This window comes from Anas acuta, unplaced genomic scaffold, assembly GCF_963932015.1.
Source record: "Anas acuta unplaced genomic scaffold, bAnaAcu1.1 SCAFFOLD_407, whole genome shotgun sequence".
NCBI classification, from domain to species: Eukaryota; Metazoa; Chordata; class Aves; order Anseriformes; family Anatidae; genus Anas; species Anas acuta.
In genome coordinates, this window is record NW_027076064.1 from 1 (window position 1) to 19,725 (window position 19,725).

At 41.0% G+C, this 19,725-nt stretch overlaps 1 protein-coding gene across 1 annotated transcript; it reads left to right on the forward strand.

Annotated features, from left to right (window-relative positions):
- Positions 1-1,218: 1,218 nt before the first annotated feature.
- LOC137848895 (angiopoietin-1 receptor-like) lies at positions 1,219-14,271 on the forward strand. Its single transcript, XM_068668387.1, has 2 exons — positions 1,219-1,718; positions 13,871-14,271. The coding sequence occupies exons 1-2, from the start codon at positions 1,667-1,669 to the stop codon at positions 14,254-14,256; spliced, it is 438 nt and encodes a 145-aa protein (XP_068524488.1). The 5' UTR covers positions 1,219-1,666; the 3' UTR covers positions 14,257-14,271.
- The last annotated feature ends 5,454 nt before the right edge of the window (positions 14,272-19,725 follow it).

The window sequence follows — 19,725 nt, forward strand, 5'->3', positions numbered from 1 at the left end:
TATCCCCTCTTAGCAAATCAGAAGCCAATGAAGAAAAAATGAGGAAAGGTGAAGTTATAAGTAGATGGGAACTGTGGTAATACTACTCAGTGTCTGGCAATATACTAAGTGTTCTGATAATGGAGGGACCTATACCACTAGATTTATATAGGATAACATGCAACTGGAGTGTGAATAATCACTTCCTCTTCATGTCTCAGAGAGGAAGAAAATGTTCTCAAAAATCAAATATGGACAAAACACATGTATGTGTGTCAGAGGAACCAGACCAGGGAAATACTTTATATTTTGCCTCCTTAAAGCCTTAAATTGAATTTTAGTGGTGCATGTTTTTCCAAATAGATTTTCAATCTAAGTTCCTACCTGTTTTGGTTTCTGTTTTATTTTGGGGGTATGTTGTAAGGAGCAGTTCTGGGTTAATGTACTGAATCATTGTAGGTGACACCCTTCTGACCACAAGTCACTAGATCTTGGGTGTGAAGGACTTCCTCTGTGAAATCTGCACCAACTGAAGTGGAAAAGGTCTTCCAAAGGAAATTAAACTGAAGTAGGATGAATCCGCACCCCCTTTCTAAAACGATGTTGAACATTTGCTTTTCCATACTTGTGTAAAAGTCATTCTGGGTGTTAGCATCTTGGCTTTTCCATACTTGTGTAAAAGTCATTCTGGGTGTTAGCATCTTGGCAGAACTACAGGACTTTCAAATGATGCATTGTCATGGGTTATATTTAGTCAACTGGTAAATATGATTGCCCTTTATTTGCAATTACACTAATTTATCTGAGTGCTGCCTCTGCATTTATTTCATTAATTTTACTATTTTTTTTTTGTGGTTTTCTTTGTATTTTTTCCTCTTGTTTTGCTTCAGCTTCTGAGTTTTGAGCCCCCCAAGTGATGTGGCATTTTGATTCCACTGAAGTCATAAAAACTCTAGTTAGGATTTATTATCGTAACAAGTTTTCAATCTGTTTCCAATTGTCAGAAGTAAAGAAAAATTGTTTCCAGTAAAGCACACCAAGTAATGGGGTGGTTGGCTGGATGGTGGCTGGAGTTGTTCTGTGCTGGATGCAACTGGTTGCTTCATCAGGGTTTATTTCATAATTTTATTGCTGGGTGCTGAGACGCTTTGCAGACAGCAGCTTCCACACGGGTCGAAAAGTAACTGGAAAGATGAGAGGGGCCTGAGAAACCAGCAAATCTGCGCTGAGGGAAGGGGGTGACACTTTCCACCTACAGTAGCTCAGAGGAGGAGGCTCTGCTCCCAGTCTCCTGCCGGCTGGAGGATGCCACCGCTGTTCCTGTTTTGCTGACGGTGGCCAGCAGCCATCCTCTGCTCCCCCAGCAGCTCTCGATAACCGTTTTGATGTATTGCTGGATGGACGGGGCTCGCGCTGCCCTGCAGCCCTGCTGATAGAAAAATGCCTTTAAGATCCTGCCTTTCCCATCCTAATCTACAAAGGAAACAGGAAAAAGGAACTTAAACTCCCTGTACTCAGACAGCAATGAGACTGTTCCAGCCTGCTCCGCTGCGCCGGTTTCTTGCCCGTGACTTGTAAACACACTGCAGCGTAGCATGCTGGAGGAAAGTCGCTGGTAAACTCCTGCCCCAGGAAAAGGATACTCCATGAGTGGCTGCAAGAACTGCATGGATATATCCTGGAAAGCATGGACCCTTTAGCACATCTGGTTCTCTATGGATTCAGCCTGATGATTTCAGGTAAGCTTTTGCTTTACTGTCTGTAGTCGACCTGTCATGCTGTTCTTGCTTCCAACACACAGGCAAAACACAAGTCCCTGCTCCTCATTCTAGGAGTTATCTTAATTGATTTAACTACTTGTGTTTGCTTGAGTGGGATCACTTACCCTGGTGAACACAGCAAGTGAGGGGAGGACAGAGTACAAGCTACCAGGGAGCATGCTGCTATGGCCAGAAGCTGCTGCTACTTCTTTCTATGTGCTGAGCATGCACACAGCAACAGGTTTTCTCTGCTGTCTGAAGGTACTAACTTTTTCCTAAAGCTCATTACATTGAAATTATCAGTGCCATTCCCCCAGATTATCTGCTCTAGACACAGACTAAATGTTGACTCCTTCTGTGCCTCACTTTGTGAACTGGCAATGCCACAGGAAGTGTTGACGTTTCCAGGTATTCCCGTACCAGATTTTAGACAAGTATTATTCCAGTACAAGCTTCTAGACTGGATTCTGCAGCTGGAATCCGCATGAAAGTCAGTGGACAAAAAGGGCGGAAGAATGCACATTGTATAGGGCCAATTAATAACACTTCAAGCACAGCTGAAGAATGGTTCAGTATTATCAGCAAATGAGATTACTTTAGCAAGTCAGCAGTTAGTCATTAGAGACATCTGCAGAAGGGTACAGAGCAGAAATATACTAATGCAAATCTGGTTTATAGCATTCAGAACAGGCAAGTGGGAGATCATTGCTGAAGCTATCACAAGCATAGTCCTGAGGAAGATTTGCTCTTTTCCCATGGGACTCTCGGTTGCTCAGCATTTAAGCATTGCTATCACCTCTCATTTTTTGATTTTCTGGACAGTTTCTTCAGCTTCTTTTCACACACCATGCATAATCTGTTAAACAGAAATACATCTCAGACAGTAACCTCAGGCTCACTCCAAAACATGTCACCGAGACACACATAGGTTCTTCCAGTCCATCTCTCAGCAGAAATACAAGGCGCTGTAAAACAGCAGATTGTGTTGCAGTGAAAAACAGAAAGAAGCATGAGGAGGTGGAAGTCCTCCTTGCAGGGTAACTCACTTTACAGTTTCTAGACCTTCATGATTAGCAGCGCGTTAATAGCTAAGTGAACTAATGAGCTTGAGATGTTTCTGATTTTTTAATTATTTTGGCACCTAGAAAAAGCAAGAGATTAACACAGGAAAAAAAAAAGTGTATTTACAATCTGTTGAATGTGTGTTTGTAAGTATTCTTATCTAGCCAGAGCTGTAATAGGCTGTACATTGTTTACCAGTTCCTCTTCTGTGGCTTAAGTTTCATGACTGCTTAGCTGCACGCTATGTGGCCCTCAGCTCACCTCCAGCTCGTCGCTTTAAGGCAATTTCTGGTGCTCTAAGCATTATGGATGGAGAAGGAGAGACAGACCGATTGCCCCAGCTCTTTCTCCTCACCCCTCATGTTGTACACACCACGATGCCACGGAGGGCAGGCAGTGCCCATGAAGTTGCAGGCATGGCAGAAACAAGCAGCCGGCTGTATGGACAAGCGGCGTGGGTGGACAGTGCCGGCAGCGGGGTGCTGATGGGCTGCCCGTCACAACCCTTTCCACAGGAGCTGGCTGGTTAGGTGTGTATCGCAGTCACACCCATCTCAATAGATCTGTCAGCTTTCCCGCTTTTGTTTGGGAATGATATCATGTTTCCTGGGGCGAGCGGTAGAAGACAATGCGAGCCCGCTTTCCTCCAGATACCGCAGGCGGAGCTCAGGAAAGCGGCACTGACATTGCCCCACAGCAGGGGCTCTGCTCCCACTACCACTTCACCTCCTTGCTGCCCGTGGGTTGCCGCGGGGCAGGCTCCAAACCCACCCCACCCTCTTCCACCATCAGCATGCCCCCAGCTACAAAGAATGGCCTTTGATTTAACTCCTTTTTTTGATAACAGTACTCCATTCGCAGCCAGAGCTCAAAGTTTGGTGTTCGGTACCCCTATACACCCCCTGTCATGGTGCCCAGAGAGCCACTGATTGCCACGGTCAGCCTCCAGCTAAACTGACAAACTGAATTTAATTCCAGAGGGATTCTTGAAACTAAACTGTGCATCACCACCTGTGTGTCTTTCGGTTGGTTCTGCTCCAGGCAACGCTTTGTAGAATCAAAGCAATCCTGGAGCATGCCCTGCAATGGGGATTTGAGCCCCAGGGCCACACTGTGGTACAGCCCCTGCTCAGCACGGACCAGAAAAGTGCTCCAGAGTCACCTACTCCAAAACAAGTAGCCCAGTGTCACAACTTGCCCCTTGCAAGAGGCAAGCTTCCTCAAATGGTCTGGAATTCTGCTTGCAGCTTCTCACAGGGGGATAATTCTCAGAAATTATGGTGTGTGAGCCTTGTCTAGGCAAATCAGCCACCCCGAGAAAGAGATTTGTGGAAACTGGTGACAATTAAACCCAGTTTCAAGCACTTTTTGTTGAGTGCTTCTGGCAGGAAAAAAACACATTGTCAGACGTCTCCATTCTCAAAGATGGAAATTTTGGTGCTATAGCTCTGCGCTACCAGTAACATCAGATCCAGTGGGTTTCTAAGATCATTAGATTTCTTATTTTGCTGGGTGATTTTGCTTCTGGATCCATATATTGTAAAAGACTCAAAAGGTTACATTAGCCTTTAAAGAAAGGGTAACAGTGGAACTAACAGTGTAGTGCAATTCAGTGCTATATCCCATGATGGGATCAGTAGGTGTTATCATAAAAAACATACATATAACTATAAATATTATTATTACATGACTCCTTTACATATTCAGAAAGTGAAGCAGCTTTTAATATACATTAAAAAATGCACACAAGCACAATTATGATGCTGTATGCCCTTCAAAATGACAAAGAAATTGCATTTTCTAGTTACAGACTGGAAAGTTCTAACAATTCTGTCTCAAGATGTGTTTTTTCTTTATGAACCTTAACTTAACCTATAGAAAACCAACACTTTCTCTGGTGCACTTTCTGATACACTTTCTCACATACATGTCCGTGGCAATGTGCATGACTATCATTCTTCCCATAAATAGAGACTAGGACTGCATGAGCATCTTCAGATCGGCTGTCATCTGACTGCAGTGGCACCTGAACTTTGACCACAGTCTCTCTTGTGGCTGAGGTGCTGGTTTTTTGAGCCTCTTGAAAACTCTAGAAGCAGACACAAACCATGCCTGAGGTTTCAATCTCAAGTATTTTGAAACTATTTAGACTGACACAGAACATTTCAAACACCTACAAGTCAGACATCTTCAAGGCCAGGTTGTAGGAGGCTTTGGGCAACCTGGTCTAGTGGGAGGTGTCCCTGCCCATGGCAGGAGGTTGGATGGCCTTTGAGGTCCCTTCCAACCCAAACCATTCTGTGACCCCATGACTCTACAATCAAACAATTACTAATGCAAATTCCAGAAAAAAAAAAAAATCTAAAAAGGGCTCTTGCTCCTGAAGCATATTTGATTTGTGAGATCCAGCAGTTGCATCTGCTGGCCACATTTATGTAATTGTCCTGTTGTCTTTTTCATGAGCCTCAAATTTAGATAGAATTTAGATTGTTGCTGAGATATAGCGTTCACTGAACCCAGAATTGAGGGCCTGCCACAGGAATCACTGGTTGAACCTTGGTGACCTGCTGACTCCTGGTACCTCCACACAGGTCTGCTAAGACAGTCATGACTACAAATGGATATATCTACATTTTGGGAGAAAGGAGAGCTGTTCTTTCTGAGTTACACTGCTGACTATATGTTTGCAAAGAAAAAGATTCCAGCTGTGACCTAACTCACTGCCCCGACTCTGCAGCTAGGAGCCAAAGCCAACAGCTTCAGCCTGTGCAGGCAGCAGCTCTGTGCACCTACCCTACATGGAATTACAAAAGTGGCCCAAATGTCTTCAGTTTTCTTTATAGCTTTATAGATTGCTTTTGGTGTGTGCCTAGTTCAGCCCCAGTGAGAGGCAGGGTGGCTCTCAGCAAGCGTCTGTGCCCAAAGGCCATTCCAGCAGCTGGGAACAGTCAGGGGTGTAGAGGCATTGCATCAGACCCAAAGGAATCAAACCTAAAAGGGAGAAATGAAATCATGCTACATTCACAAGTGTTACCATATGCTGTTGGTTTAGATACAGATTATGTACATACATATTTGATTGTCTGGATATTTAGTCATGATTAAGTTGGTTGGATGGATTACTTTTTTGCTGAAATTTCACTTTAGGGGGGAAAAATATGAAGCTGAAACATTTTACAGAGATTGTCTGATCCCCACATATATTTCATCTGGAAGGCTTTAGGTGCAAAAGAGGGAGCATACAAGTCAGAGAGACTGACTGCAGCTGAGCAGCAGGCTTTAGGACAGGGGAGATGTGGAGCTGATCCTTCGTGTGGGAGGATCCACCTGTGTGGGAGATCTACTCTGTATCAGTCAGGTAGACTTCAGCCTGCTTGGCCCAGTCCTGTCACTTAAACAGAGATTTCCACAGCAGTCATTCTGGTGTGGAGAGTGTTGTGTGGGCACAGAACAAATACTTCAAAAATGGATGCTTCTACTAGCTCTCTGGGATGGACATACAGGTCCAGTGTCAGCTCCCACCATGACCAGTTCTGGGTTGTCTATTCCAGGAGACCTGCTTCTGGAAGTCCTTCATGTCGTATTTGTGTAAGATGTACCTGGGACCTGAGGGATGAAAACAAAATGTGATTAAAGAAACTGCAGTGGAGGACTGTTCTCTGAAGACATTATCTACCCTAAGCTACTAGGAAGATCATGTAAAGGACGCTGTTCCACTGCAAGTTCAGTGGAGACTCACTGAATGAGCCAATGAACCAAACCATGTCTGAAGTATAGGCTTTCCTGTGGAGAGTTTAAAATGCTGACTGGTTTTTTAGGGTGCAGATTTGGTAACTCCTGCAGCTCCCTCATGAGGGGAGCGGAGGGGCAGATGCTGAGCTCTGCTCTCTGGGGACAGTGACAGGACCGGAGGGAACATCATGGAGCTGGGACAGGGGAGGGTCAGGCTGGGGGTTAGGGAAAGGATCTGCACTCAGAGGGTGGTCGGGCACTGGGACAGGCTGCCCAGCGAAGTGGTCATGCCATCAAGCCTGATGGAGATCAAGAAATATTTGGACAATGCTCTCAGACACAGGGTCTGGTTTTGGGGTTGTCCACTGTGGAGCCAGGAGTGGTACTCTATGATCCTTGTGGGTCCCTTCCAGTTCAGGATATTCTACAATGCTCTACAATGTTCTATGTTTCTGACACCCAATCTAAGAACAAGTACTAAGAACATCGGTAAAGGGTCATATCAAAATGAAGTAACAAATCCCATGAAAATTCGTTTTCTAATTCATCACTAGAAAACGCAAGCACTTTTATAACTCAGGGATACTGGGTCATTGTTAAGTTCTGAAGGGATTTTTGAAAGACAGGTTCACAAATCTGACATTTCACTGTTCAGGGGTGATGTACTTAAACTTTCTGCTTCAAGGTCAGTTTTTTGCTTGTCTGATATTCATCTATTTTTTGCACTGTGTCACCTTGTCTAATGTGGTGGCTTGGTTAATCTCCCTTTTGCAGTCTAGCAAGTTTCTCAAGACAATGCAGTTCCATCTGCACTTCTGACAGGGCTGATAATTTTATCTTGTATTATTTGCTAGTTGTTCATCCTACACGTGCCACTGCTCAGGGACAGTCAAAAAGTGTACTCAGAAACAGCAAAAACCTTGCTCAGAAAAGTCAGTAAGCAGCAACATGAGGATACACTACTAGACAGGCAAGAACATAACAGCTTATGGCCATCCAGCAGCCAAAGCCCACAGTACCTTACATGTGCTATCTGTTCTGATACATCCTATGAAAGCAATATTATTGCAAATGTTATTTTGTACACTTCATCTTAGCACATGCACTCAAAAAACATGCCTACATGGTGCACAGAGCAGCTTCATAAAGCAACTGACAAGGACCATCCTTGATATGGACAAACTTACTCTTGCCTGCAAGTACTTCCCTGATGATAGTACCCATATTTGGCTGGCTGCAAACCCCACTGGATTTAGCCTGTTCTGCCCAAGCTGTCCCACATTCTTTATCCTTTTTCAGTATTACCTAGCATGTTGTCAGCTGCTTGCTCAAGAAATTTCTGCTGACATTTTGTTTTCTGCTTTACTTGCAGAAGACAAAACCATGCACAAGGAGAAGTCATGAGAAAGCTTTTTTCTTCTTTCTTTATTTTGGATTACTCCACACAAAAGTCTTTAGGCACCCTCAGTTGGGAAACAGGAAACAAATTGCACGAGTATTTCTTTGCTAGCCTTATCATCTTAAAAAAATTTGATAAGTTGTGAAACTACTGGAATGTAGAGAAAACAGTTTTGCTTTCTTCTGAAGGTAGACACATTTCCTTCAGCTGCTCCAGATGTACCCTAGGGCCCTTAAGAAAGTATTAGCCCTAGGAGATTTGGCAGACCATGACTTTTGTCACATTTGTGCTCAGGTTTTCCCACTTCTACTAAGTAGCAAAATGATGTTCTGTCACTAATTTTGGCCTCTTTTTAGTTTCACAATGCCTTTCCTCCCAAAACAATGCCCTGTTTCTAAGGATAAGACACATTGGTTGAGCTACAAGCTGTCCCACAGCTGCCTAGTAGCATCCATGAGATACACAAAGTATGAGCCTCTCCTTGGACACCTGGTACAACAGAAATTATTTCATTGGCAAACCTATTTGCTCTTTTATGAGCTGTTTTTCAGGAACATTTCTGCATTTTATTTTATGTTTTTATCCTGCTGCTGCTGCTATGTGCTGGAGTGCCTTAATCTGTTTGGAGTAACAATAATCTCTGCAGTGTCTTCCTGTTGAGGTCTGAGCTCTCAGAGGAGAATTTGACTCATTGTTAGAAGTCACCCAAGCTGCTGTTGTCTTTGCATGCCAGGCGAAGCTTCCAGGACACCAAAAGAAAAATGAGTCACATAAAATCAAATAAAATGAATATGTGATTTCAAAGGCTCCCCAAATCACTTACTTTTTTGGAGAATGAACCAAAAAATAATCAATATTTATATAAGAAATATTGAGCGCACACCAAATAATAATAATAATAATAATAATAATAATAATAATAATAATAATAATAATAATAATAATAATAATTGCCAAATTCGGGTGCAACGTATATTCTATTCTCCACATAAAAAATATTCCTAAACAGCTAATTTTTGGGGCCAGTTTCTGACTAATTTTAATATTAAGTAAGGAGTACTCATTTCTTCTTTCTTAGGAGTAACGGATCAGGTCTCTATTTTGTTAACTTCTTCATATTTCAGCTGCATTATTTCAATCTTCTAAATTGATGAATTTGTTAATAAATAGATTTCAATGTAATTCATTCAGTAGTTCACTAAGAGTTAATCAAATACTATATTTTTTTCACCAATATTGCTTGTATTTTTGATATTTGTTTTCCTAAATAGCTTACTTATATTATTCTAGTTTGTTGGGTGGCTTTATGCAGTAAAATAGAATCAAGGAGTGTGCAGCTGAACAGATAAGTACAAAACAAGATACAAGGAGAAATCTGAAGTACGGGTGATTTCTCAAGTTAGGTTTGCTCTATATCAAAACCGCATACTTTCAACCTCTTGGTGTTGTGGTTTGTTTGTTGTTTTTTTTTTTTTTTTAGGAAACATGAAAGAGAGCAGGATTGGTGGCTTGACAGTCTGTGATACACATTTTCACCAGTTTCAAAATAATTATTCAGCCCTGTGGTTAGTATTAGAACAGAAATATGAAACTGATTGCTTTGCTCTCAACATAACACCAAACATACACTAAGCACAGATTCTAGTATAGTACCTCTATGATTTATACTCACATTTTCAGGTAGTAGCTAATAGAAATAATTTGCGATCCAAGCAATAACAGTAATAAAAACAAGTAAGCAGTTCAAACTTACATCACCTTTCTTTCCTCTCACTATACCTGATGAAAAAAGAGCTGGAATTTACTAGGTAAAAACCTTTCTGCTTTCTCCTCACCTCCTCTCTTAATTAATTAATTGATGTTTCCAACCACCTCCTACAACAGCTCTTCTTTTTTCTTTATTATGCTCCAGATGCAAAGGGAAGGACTTCCATCTCATAGCCACCTCAAGTAATTAATAACAAAGCTCTACAAATGAAAATATCATTAAAATGAATATCATGAAAATGAAAACATCATTAGATCTTCAATAGCTGTAGTGCTGTGAATTAATTTTTTTCCTCCCACTACTACCCTACTAACATTTACTCAGAACTTTGCATTCACAATGAACTCTGCAAATTTGGACTGATGGTTAATATGTGTTTGGGGGGCAGTGGGTTACGGTCATTGTTCACCTTGATGAAGCTGATTGCTGTGGATGATTGCTGTGGTGGAGGTGCATTAGCCACTGCACAGTACTGACAGTTTTCCAGTTAACAGGGAACTTTTCAAAGGCCTCGTGTTAGGCAGAAATTGTAATGAGTATTTCCATGATTTCCCGGGAACCAGACAAATGTTAAGTATAAATCAAGAAATACTTGAGCAGTTTTCTGCACTTTTCTATTTTCATAGCACTTGCTGTATGTGTTCATCTATGGCATTAAGTTATCTCGTCTTGAGATTGCCTCATTGTTTTGTTCCCAAACTAGTGTCTAGCACCAGTTCTGGTCTAGGGAAGTGATGTTTCAAATTTTATTAGAGAATGTCTTGCTCTTTGAGCAGACCTGTGTCTGGGATATGTTCCAGGGAATTTCCCAGAGGTGTTTGATCAAGCTTCTGTCAAGTTTTGCTGGTGCAACAAAGCACTGAAAACACGTTGATTGTGTGCCTGTTCAAATGGCATTTTGATAGGGAATGAGAATGCATAGAGGTTGCAGAAAAAGCATGATACACACTTATTCTGTTCCACTCTGTTCCCCAGAGGACTATGTACCGGAGAAGCTATGAAAGACCAAGGAAAAAGTCTTGCTGGTGCTGCCCCAGTCAGTACAGCCCAGTCTTAATTTATAAGAGAGTGCACAGTCTTGTAGTTAAGGCAGGGGCAAAGGTCTCCCTGCATATGTTTTGCTACTTGGGTTTCAGTGGGTGCACTATTATTTAAACTTACTGCTCGGGAGGATGCCATTTTCTCTGTGCCAGGAAAGCACAAAGCACTATGCAACAGTGAACATGTGCCATAAGTATCAGGCAATTAATCCTCTCTGCATGGCATCTCCCATTTTCAACACCAGCTTCTGTGAGTGTTCTCCCTTCTCTAGATGTATTTGCACACACAGCAAATTGCCTTCCTGATAGGTCAGTCCTTTAAGGACCAGGGCAGGAGTCAAAGGACTTTTTCAAGGAAACATGGAGTATTGTCACTGATACAGGGACAGGCTGTTTCCTGTCTGTATTTGTTGTACTTTTCTCAGAGAGCCAAATCCTGTTGTCCTTATTTGGTCCTTGCATGCTCAAAGTATTCACTAATACCAAGAGCAGGATTTGTCTACTTTTTGCAGCCCTAGGTAATGAAAATTACTTCTCAGCAAGGATGGTTGGGTCCTTACTGAGATGCATTACCAGGAAGACATGCTCTAGGAAACCCTAAGCACAAAGCATATGTAGATTTTACACTTTTCTGTTGTTCTTTGTGTTGTTGTTTTTTGTTTGTTTTTGTTTCTGTTTTTCCATAACCTGAGCACAGGAACTCCCAGGGGAGTCAAGGATAGCCTTCCTGTCACCTCAGAGGCCTTAGGCTGACTTCAAAAGGCCAGTCCTGCTAGACTCTTGAGCTGAACTAGTGAAACACATTCATGTAAACACGCTGCAGGGGTCAATCTTTTCAAAATACACCTGAAGTCTACCTTTACTTAGTGCAAAACTTTCACCTGGATGTATTTTAATTTCTGCATGCAATATACTCCAAGTGTGAAATCTTAGCTGCCAAATCGTGTCTGGGGAATGATTCAGTACTTAAGCATAAATATTACTCCGTATTAGACACAGAATGGACTTTAAATGCTGCTCCGTAAAGACGTGAGACTCCATCTGTGTTACATCAGCATCACACAGGTGTTTGAGTTGCTCCACAGGGTTTAATATGCCAAAGGACGCCTATATTTAGACAATCCACCAACACTGCTCATCCAGCTGTGACTAGATTTGGATTCCTCCAGAATAATCACAAGTAAAAATGAGTGATAGGCCTGAGCTAAGGTTGTTCTACACCTTGACTTACACAATTTGTATCGCTCCAAAGAAACAGAAAACTGTGCAGCAAATGCACCGAATCTGATAATGCCTTGCTCTATCTTGCACAGGGACTCAAGGCAACACAAAAGCTAGTCCTCAGATTTCACTTCCAACTCAGATTTCTCTTACTACTTCTCAGCATGTTAAAAGGCTGAGATACAGGGCGAGAAGAAGTGTTATTGTCACCTTTCACTTTGTGTTGGAAGTGAAGGAACAGAGAAGTGCTGGGAGCAGAGAAATGGAACCAGAGCCCTGCATGCACAGCAGCTCCCGAGGGACCCCAGCAATGTGGGTCCATCAACCTGCATATTGTGCCCTGTGGATGCTAGGCAGAAACATCAAAATACTTGCAATCTAACCTGCAGCACCCTTCTTGATCTCAACTCAGATCACTGTAGCAAGTCACACAGTCTGGATCCAGATTTGATTCTGAGATCCATGGAAGTCTGCCAAAATCGGGACCTTGCGATTTATGATTTTAAGCATATCTCCACCTGGCATGTGAGACCATGGGACAGATCCCTGCTAACATAAAGCTCTCTGCCTTCAATGTTGGTGAGTTTTGAACCACATCTGCCTACAGCTGGTGTGTCAGACCCACAGTTAAGAGCACAAATGCTCCTCAGATAAGAAACAGACAAATGACCTAGGAATGAATGCACAAGTCTGGCTTCACTTGTATCACACAGCTCTTTAGCTTCACTCCAAGGATTTACTTTTGTGACGTGCAGCAGGATGAACTGACTCTGCTGACCCCTACCTTTATGCAGTGTTTACTGTAATGGCATGCTGCATCCTTTCCAGGAGGTTTCATTTCTCCATTGTGTAACCGCGAGTTATCTGGGCTGGCACAGCGCGGGGTGGTGGCTGTTGCAGGGCTGGGTGTGGTGAGTGTCAGCGCGCTGTCGAGATACTTTGGTCCCCAGAGTGGCTGCTGGCATGGCAAGCAGAGAAGGACCTCCTCCCTTGGCCCCGAGCTGGAGGGACACACGCAAAGGCTGCAGTAAGCACTGAGACCTTTTGGCCTCCCTTATCTAAGACTATACCCGTTCCTTCCAACGAAAGAAACCTTTGGAAGCTGAATGGCACTAAAATGTTGAGTCTCTCTGTATAAATACAAAGCATGCTTGTATCCAAAGCAGGAAAATAGATGTGATAAATAAAAGAAATCAATTATTCTTCCTGTTTCAGCTGGAAAAAATGTTACCGTTTCCCTTCTCCTTACCCTGGATTTCAAAGGTGAAGGGACACACCTATTATTTGCAAAGCGTTGATTATAGGAGACTTTTACTCCCCTGCTGCTATCCACATTCGAACAACTAAGTCTGGCAGTAAAAAAAAAATTTTTCAAAATATTTGAAAAAGTATTCCAAGTGTTCAAAATACTGCTAATTCGTAAAGCTGAATGACACATCCTCCTAATATGAATTCATACATATTAAACCCATGTAGAGGACATAGCAGAAACTCTGTTAAGCTGACGACCTGATGATAACCAGTCTTCTCACTGGTAAAGCACCACACTTGAGGCAGTTGTGTACATGTCCAGCTAATCAAGGAGCCATCTGCTTCTGCAGCCCAAGATTTTCCCTGGGCTTCTGAAACAGCTTTAGGAAGTACTTACACAAGCCTGGCAGGTTTATTTCTTCTTCTGAGAAGAACAAAGCTTATCTGTTCTTGACATGTTAAGTAAATCCTAAACTCTTACTAGCTGTAACAGAACAATTAATCAGCAGACATTTTATTTTGCCGTAAAGCTGTGTAAGACTCAACCAGAGGAAGCCTGCATGCTGGATGAAACAGTTTCTCTGATGATTTGATTAGCTGTGAACTCAAAATCTGCAGTAAATTTTCTTCACTTGCTGTTTGCTTTTTTTTTTCTTAGGTAAAGTGGAAGCAGCACTGGACCTCATACTGATCAACTCATTCCCTCTGGTGGGCAACTCAGAGACATCACTCATCTGTATTACTTCCAAGTGGCGCTCCCGTGAGTCCATCACAATTGACCGAGACCACGAGGATGTGACAAACCAGCACCGAGAGCCGCTGGAAGTGAGTGAAGACTCAAAGAGAGCCACAGCCAAAACGGTGGTGTGGAAAAGGGAACAGGCCAGCGAGACTATTGGAGCATACTACTGTGAAGGCAAGCTCAAGGATGAGGTGACGAGGATACACACCATGAAGATGCCGCTGGGAGGTACTGCACGGGGATCAGAGCTGAATTTTGCATGTCACTGTGTGCACACCAGCAGTTGTCCATGGTTAACATAAGTGGGCATGAAAGTGGCTCCAGAGCTGGCAAGACTGCCTGGAGTCAACAAAAATAGACCGGGCTCAAGTCCATGTTTTTCTTCTGAAGTGCAGAGACAACTGATTGATACTAGCTGCTAGTCATTTCCTCGTGGAAGTTAGTCAGACATCTATAGGTGCTCTGCCTGCATCTGGCTACTGCCAGGAACACGCAGTCAGGTGATAAAGACTCACTGATGCCACAAAATAATGCACATGAAAACCCCTTCCCTGAAATTTTCACACTCTAGACCCTTGATTTCTAAACACAGTTACACCTCAAATCTTGACAGGTCTGGGATGTAGACAGACATACATTGCTGTCCTTTTCCTTGGTAGGAAACCTAAGCCTGGAAAATAACTGCCCACAGTTCGGCATAGCAACACATCAAACACTTCCGATTTGCACAGTCTGTCAGCACAAAAAATCCATCACAACAATGGAAAGGGACTCCAGGGAAGTTTCTCTGACTCTAAGAAGGTTATTCACAAAAATACACTGCACGCTACACTTTGGATTTGCTTTGTGTTGTAAGGCTATGAAGAATAGAAAAAATAGTTTTGGCAGTGAGATAGATAGTGGGGCGCAAAGGTGGGTTTCCCAAAGACCATCACGCTGTCCTGTATATGGCCTTGTAATATTTATAGGACAAATTATAAAGCACAGAGATTACCATAAACTACAGAAAAAATCAAGGAATTCTGGCCAGTATCCCAAAGCAAATCAAGTTTTTAGAACTTCCACTGATTTTAGCACAATTTACTGTATTGCCAACACTTTACACCACAGCAGCTGGGCTGTTAGGGCAATTGACATTTTTTGTCTTAATTTCTAAAGTAAGAAGAGGAACTATCATCTCCCAAAATTACACAGTCCTAGGAAAACAAAACAAAACAACAAAAAAAAATTAGAAAAAGAGATTTTTGTTTTGTCTGAGTTATGGCTGGTGTCTATTTGTTTCTCTTGGTATGGGAATGTTCCAAGAAAGGTGGGCAGGACAAGCACATTTTTATTTGTCTTGTGTCTCTTCTGGCCCAATGTTGTCTTGAAGGGTTTTCTTTCACCAGGAAAGCTCTGAGTGTCCACCTCATTTGCATGGCAGTTAATTCTTTTGTTTCAGAGGAAGCTGCAGTGGGAAGGGGGACATAAGATAACAGCCCATGGAAAGCTCTGGAGGAGGGAATGACATCTTCATGTTGACCCTCCCTCTGGCAGAATGCCGATGAGCTGAGCACAGCTCTGGCTGCCGTGTACAGCAACCTTCATGTGTGGATGCATGTCCTCTGAATCGATCAATTTTTTGCAGTCGCTATCTGTGCAGCTAGCAACAGAGAAATTAATCAAATTTTGAGAGCTTCTTATTTTGTTCTAACAAAAGAACAAAAAGTTGTTCTAACCAGAAATAATGCAGCATTCATGTCAGCTGTAGGTATGCTTCTATGAATCATTTCTGAGTTTGAGTCTATTCTTCAGATTTTCCTTGCAAAAGCTTGACTAACAAAATTTGAGCTAGAAACAGTGTTGAACAGTCTAATCAGGTTAGATGGGTGAGAAAGAGGCATGACAGACATTCTCAAAGCTATTAAGTCCACAGAAAGAGGAAGAAAAGGTCAGTGAAGGACTGTGCAGTTTGGCAGAGCATCTGTAATTGGAAAACATGCCTTTTTGCCCTTTACTGTTGTTGTCTGAATAATTTTTAAAGACGCAGCCTGTTGTCCAACACTGAAAGTTAAGCAAGAGTTGAAACATGCCGTTTCCAACTGAGGACACAAAAGACACGGGAAGAAGAAGCACTTTTGAAAATCCAGCCACTGTGTTACAGCCTCTGGCCAAGAAGCCACTGAAACACTCACTGAGCATCAATCACTTGGGTAGCCCCTCTGACTTCATGGCAGGGGAAACAGCCACCTGCTTTATTATGTACCTGTTGTCAGATGTGAAGATACAGTGAAGACGTTCACTAAATAATAGGAAGAATAACATATTCATTTTCCTATTTCACTCTACACATGTGCCATTCTGAAAGTAAGGAGTCCATTTTCCTGCATATTTTAGTATTTCAGCATTATGGTTACACACGTAATATTCATGCATGCAATAATAAGGATCAGACTATGCTTTCATGTAGATAGGGAGTAACTATTATACTGTATATAGCATACACACCTAGAATAGAACACTACATAGTTTGCCCTGCATCTAGTCATACACAGTTTTTTCAATTTCTCTACACCATAAATATGTTTTTTCACATATATGATTTTGAGTTTCTTCCACAGAAACTCTCCAGAGCAGGCAAAGGGACAATAATGGAAACACTAGTGAGAGAACGTTACAACACTTATCCTGCAACTCAGTTCATTATGTCTCTATAAGGAATTGGCACACTCAAGATGTGAAATCATGAAATACAACTCACAGTCTAAAAATACTTTGGAACTGAGCCTACCAGGGACCGTGGGTTCCTTTCCATTGCAACAATACTGTGAAGAAAAAAAGGCTTGTGGTTAAGCTAAACAACATACAAAGGAAAGAAAATGGAAACACAAAAGTTTAATATCTTGTTAAAACAACTAGTAATTCTTCACAAGATTTAGTCCAGAACCACTACAACTAAAACACTTATGATCATTTGTAACTAACCATTCGTTTTTAGGAAAGCTCTTGAATTTTTGTTTCCTAAATATTTCACAGTTTTCAACAGGTATTTGTTATTCACAAATAACATCTAATTCAGCAGCTGACAGAAGTTGGGACTGCTCTTAGTTTTTGCTTGCCCGTTTTTAATGAGAACTTCTTTCATTATTCTGTATGAAAATTCTCTGTTTCTCTAAGACATAAGCAGAGATACCAGTACCTTGGTAACTTGGCAGAAGCTCGATGGATTCCTGCTGTAGCATGCAGGAAGAGTCTTGCTGAAATCAATTAGATAGCACTTACTGAGGAAGTTGTGAAAACATATGACAGAGGCTCATTTCAGTTAGAAATAAAACTTTTAAACATCAACATTCACAAGGAAAGAAAATTCTGGCAGAAAGGCTGGCTTGGATTGACAGAAATGTTTTAATCTTTTCTCAAATTTTACTTATTATTATTTCACATAATGATACACAATCATTTTGATTTAAAATTAAAATGCCATTCTGAAATGAAAGTATTAATATATTATTTCCATAAATATTGCAAAAATACTACTTTTTTTTTTTTTTTTTTTTCCCCTCAGATTTTACAAAATACTATTCTGGAGATATTAACACCATTATAGCTTCATATTAGCTTTGGAGCAGCATCTACCTGATGTTTATTTACAACTCTATTACATGTAAAATATAACAGGAAGTTAGTTGATTTTTTCCCCTGTTTTCTGATCCTATCCCTCTATATTTATTCGCAACCAAATTTCAGTCACAGACTCCAGATTTGTTTTCTGCGACCACTGGCAAGAACCAAAGTAGTTCCTTGATAGCTTTCTAAAAATGAAAAAAAAGAAAAAAAAAAAAAAAGAGAGAGAAATTAAAGATAAACGGATTTTTTTTTATGATTAAATTGCCTACCATTTTATACTAACTTGTGTAGGTGTTCCTTAAACAAAATATCCCATGAAATAAATCTGACTTAATCTGACTTTAATAAAAATGTACAAGTACATGTAACAAGTACAGAGACAACCAGGACAGGACCATGAACAGCTCTGAAGCAATCCCTCCCAGCTGAGGCTCAGGTGAGTCTTTCTGTTGGAGAGGTCCTGTGCACCTTCCTAGCAAGGAAGGAAGGGCAGTAGCACTGAGCTTCTGCAAGCTGACAGAAACAAGATGCAGGAGAGGCTGACCTAAGAGCAGCATGCATGGGAGACACTTAAGGCTAAACAGCCTCGATAGTAGAAAGAGAAAATGGTCTAGAAAAAATCAATGCTTCACATCCCTGGGCACTGTACAAAGAAGAGTACAAGGATGTAAAAGACTCAGAAAAGGAGCTGATTAGGCAACTTCCAGGAAAATTCAGAATTTTCTGGACACATGACATATCTATTAATAACAGTAGGACATAAAATCTCAGGACTAAAACTATAAGAAAATATGAATTTATTCTAAAAAAAACCCTCAGTTTTCCCTAGGAACTTTCCATCTAAAAAAAAAAGGAAGCATCTTTAATCTCACCTACCTTGTTTTAAAGTAATATATTGCAATTAAAACGAACATTTCACTGGTTACAAAAAATACAGTTTCTTGAGATTCTTCTGCCTCTACCCCAATGGTCTTTTGACCTTTCTTCTACTAATAATGACATCTAAAAGACAAAAATTCTCTGAAAATCCCTCTATCTACTACAACCTTTTTTTCTTAAATCAAGAGCTATAAACAAACACATAAAAGTACTTTTCTTTTCCTTTTTGAGCAGGCAAATGAATTTCTATTTCCCTGGAAACTAAAAATAAAAAATAAAAATTTGGAAGTTTAATTCAATTATTAATGTTGAATGCAATTCCAGTTGAAAAAATCCACTAGAAAATTGTAAAATACCACTGACCTAGAAAGCTCCTCCCACAAAATCTCTATTTTAATTAAGTCACATTTTCAGATGAGAGTATTTTGGTAAAAACAACACTGGCTCTGAGAACAGTTTCTTCGTTTATTCTCAGTGCAGGCTAACACCCTCAACATTTACAGACAGCAGTTGAACAAACACGAAGATAGGCCACTCTATCTTATTGCCTCCCCCCCCTCTCCCCCAACCCTTGCAGTATGCTGATCTGTCTCAACTGTTCTGCACCAGAAAGCTGAACCAGTAAAGAACTGAGTCACTCAGCCTATTTATTTGTCTGCCAACAACTGCTTGTTCCTTACAATACATTTTCCAGTACTTTATCCAGTCTGTTTGAAAAATGTCTCAAGGGATGAAGAAACTTAGGAAAGCATTTTACAGCCAGGTGGAGTTCCTAGTTAGGAAGTGTTTCCAATTACTCAACCAAAATCCCTTTTTCTTTTCTTTTACTTTTCTTTTCTTTTCTTTTTTCTTTTCTTTTCTTTTTCTTTCTTTTCTTTTCTTTTTCTTTTCTTTCTTTTCTTTTCTTTTCTTTTCTTTTCTTTTCTTTTCTTTCTTTCTCTTCTTTTTCTTTTTCTTTTTCTTTCTTTTCTTTCTTTCTTTGTTCTTTTCTTTTCTTTTCTTTCTTTTCTTCTTTCTTTTCTTTTTCTTTCTTTCCTTTCCTTTCTTTCCTTTTCTTTTCTTTCCTTTTCTTTCTTTCCTTCCTTTCCTTTTCCTTTCCTTTTCTTTCCTTTCCTTTCTTTCCTTTCTTTCCTTTCCTTTCTTTCCTTTCCTTTCTTCCTTTCCTTTCTCTTTCCTTTCTTTCCTTTCCTTTCCTCTTCCTTGTCCTTTCCTTTCCCTTTCTCCCTTTCCCTTTCCCTTTCCCATTCCCTTTCCCTTCTTTCCTCTTTTCCCTTTCCCATTCCCTT

Excerpts from the sequence above, each read along its gene's own strand:
- LOC137848895 (XM_068668387.1), top strand. The coding sequence starts at position 1,667 with ATGGACCCTTTAGCACATCTGGTTCTCTATGGATTCAGCCTGATGATT. Across the intron at positions 1,719-13,870 it reads ATTCAGCCTGATGATTTCAG|GTAAAGTGGAAGCAGCACTG; the intron begins GTAAGCTTTTGC and ends TTTTTTTCTTAG.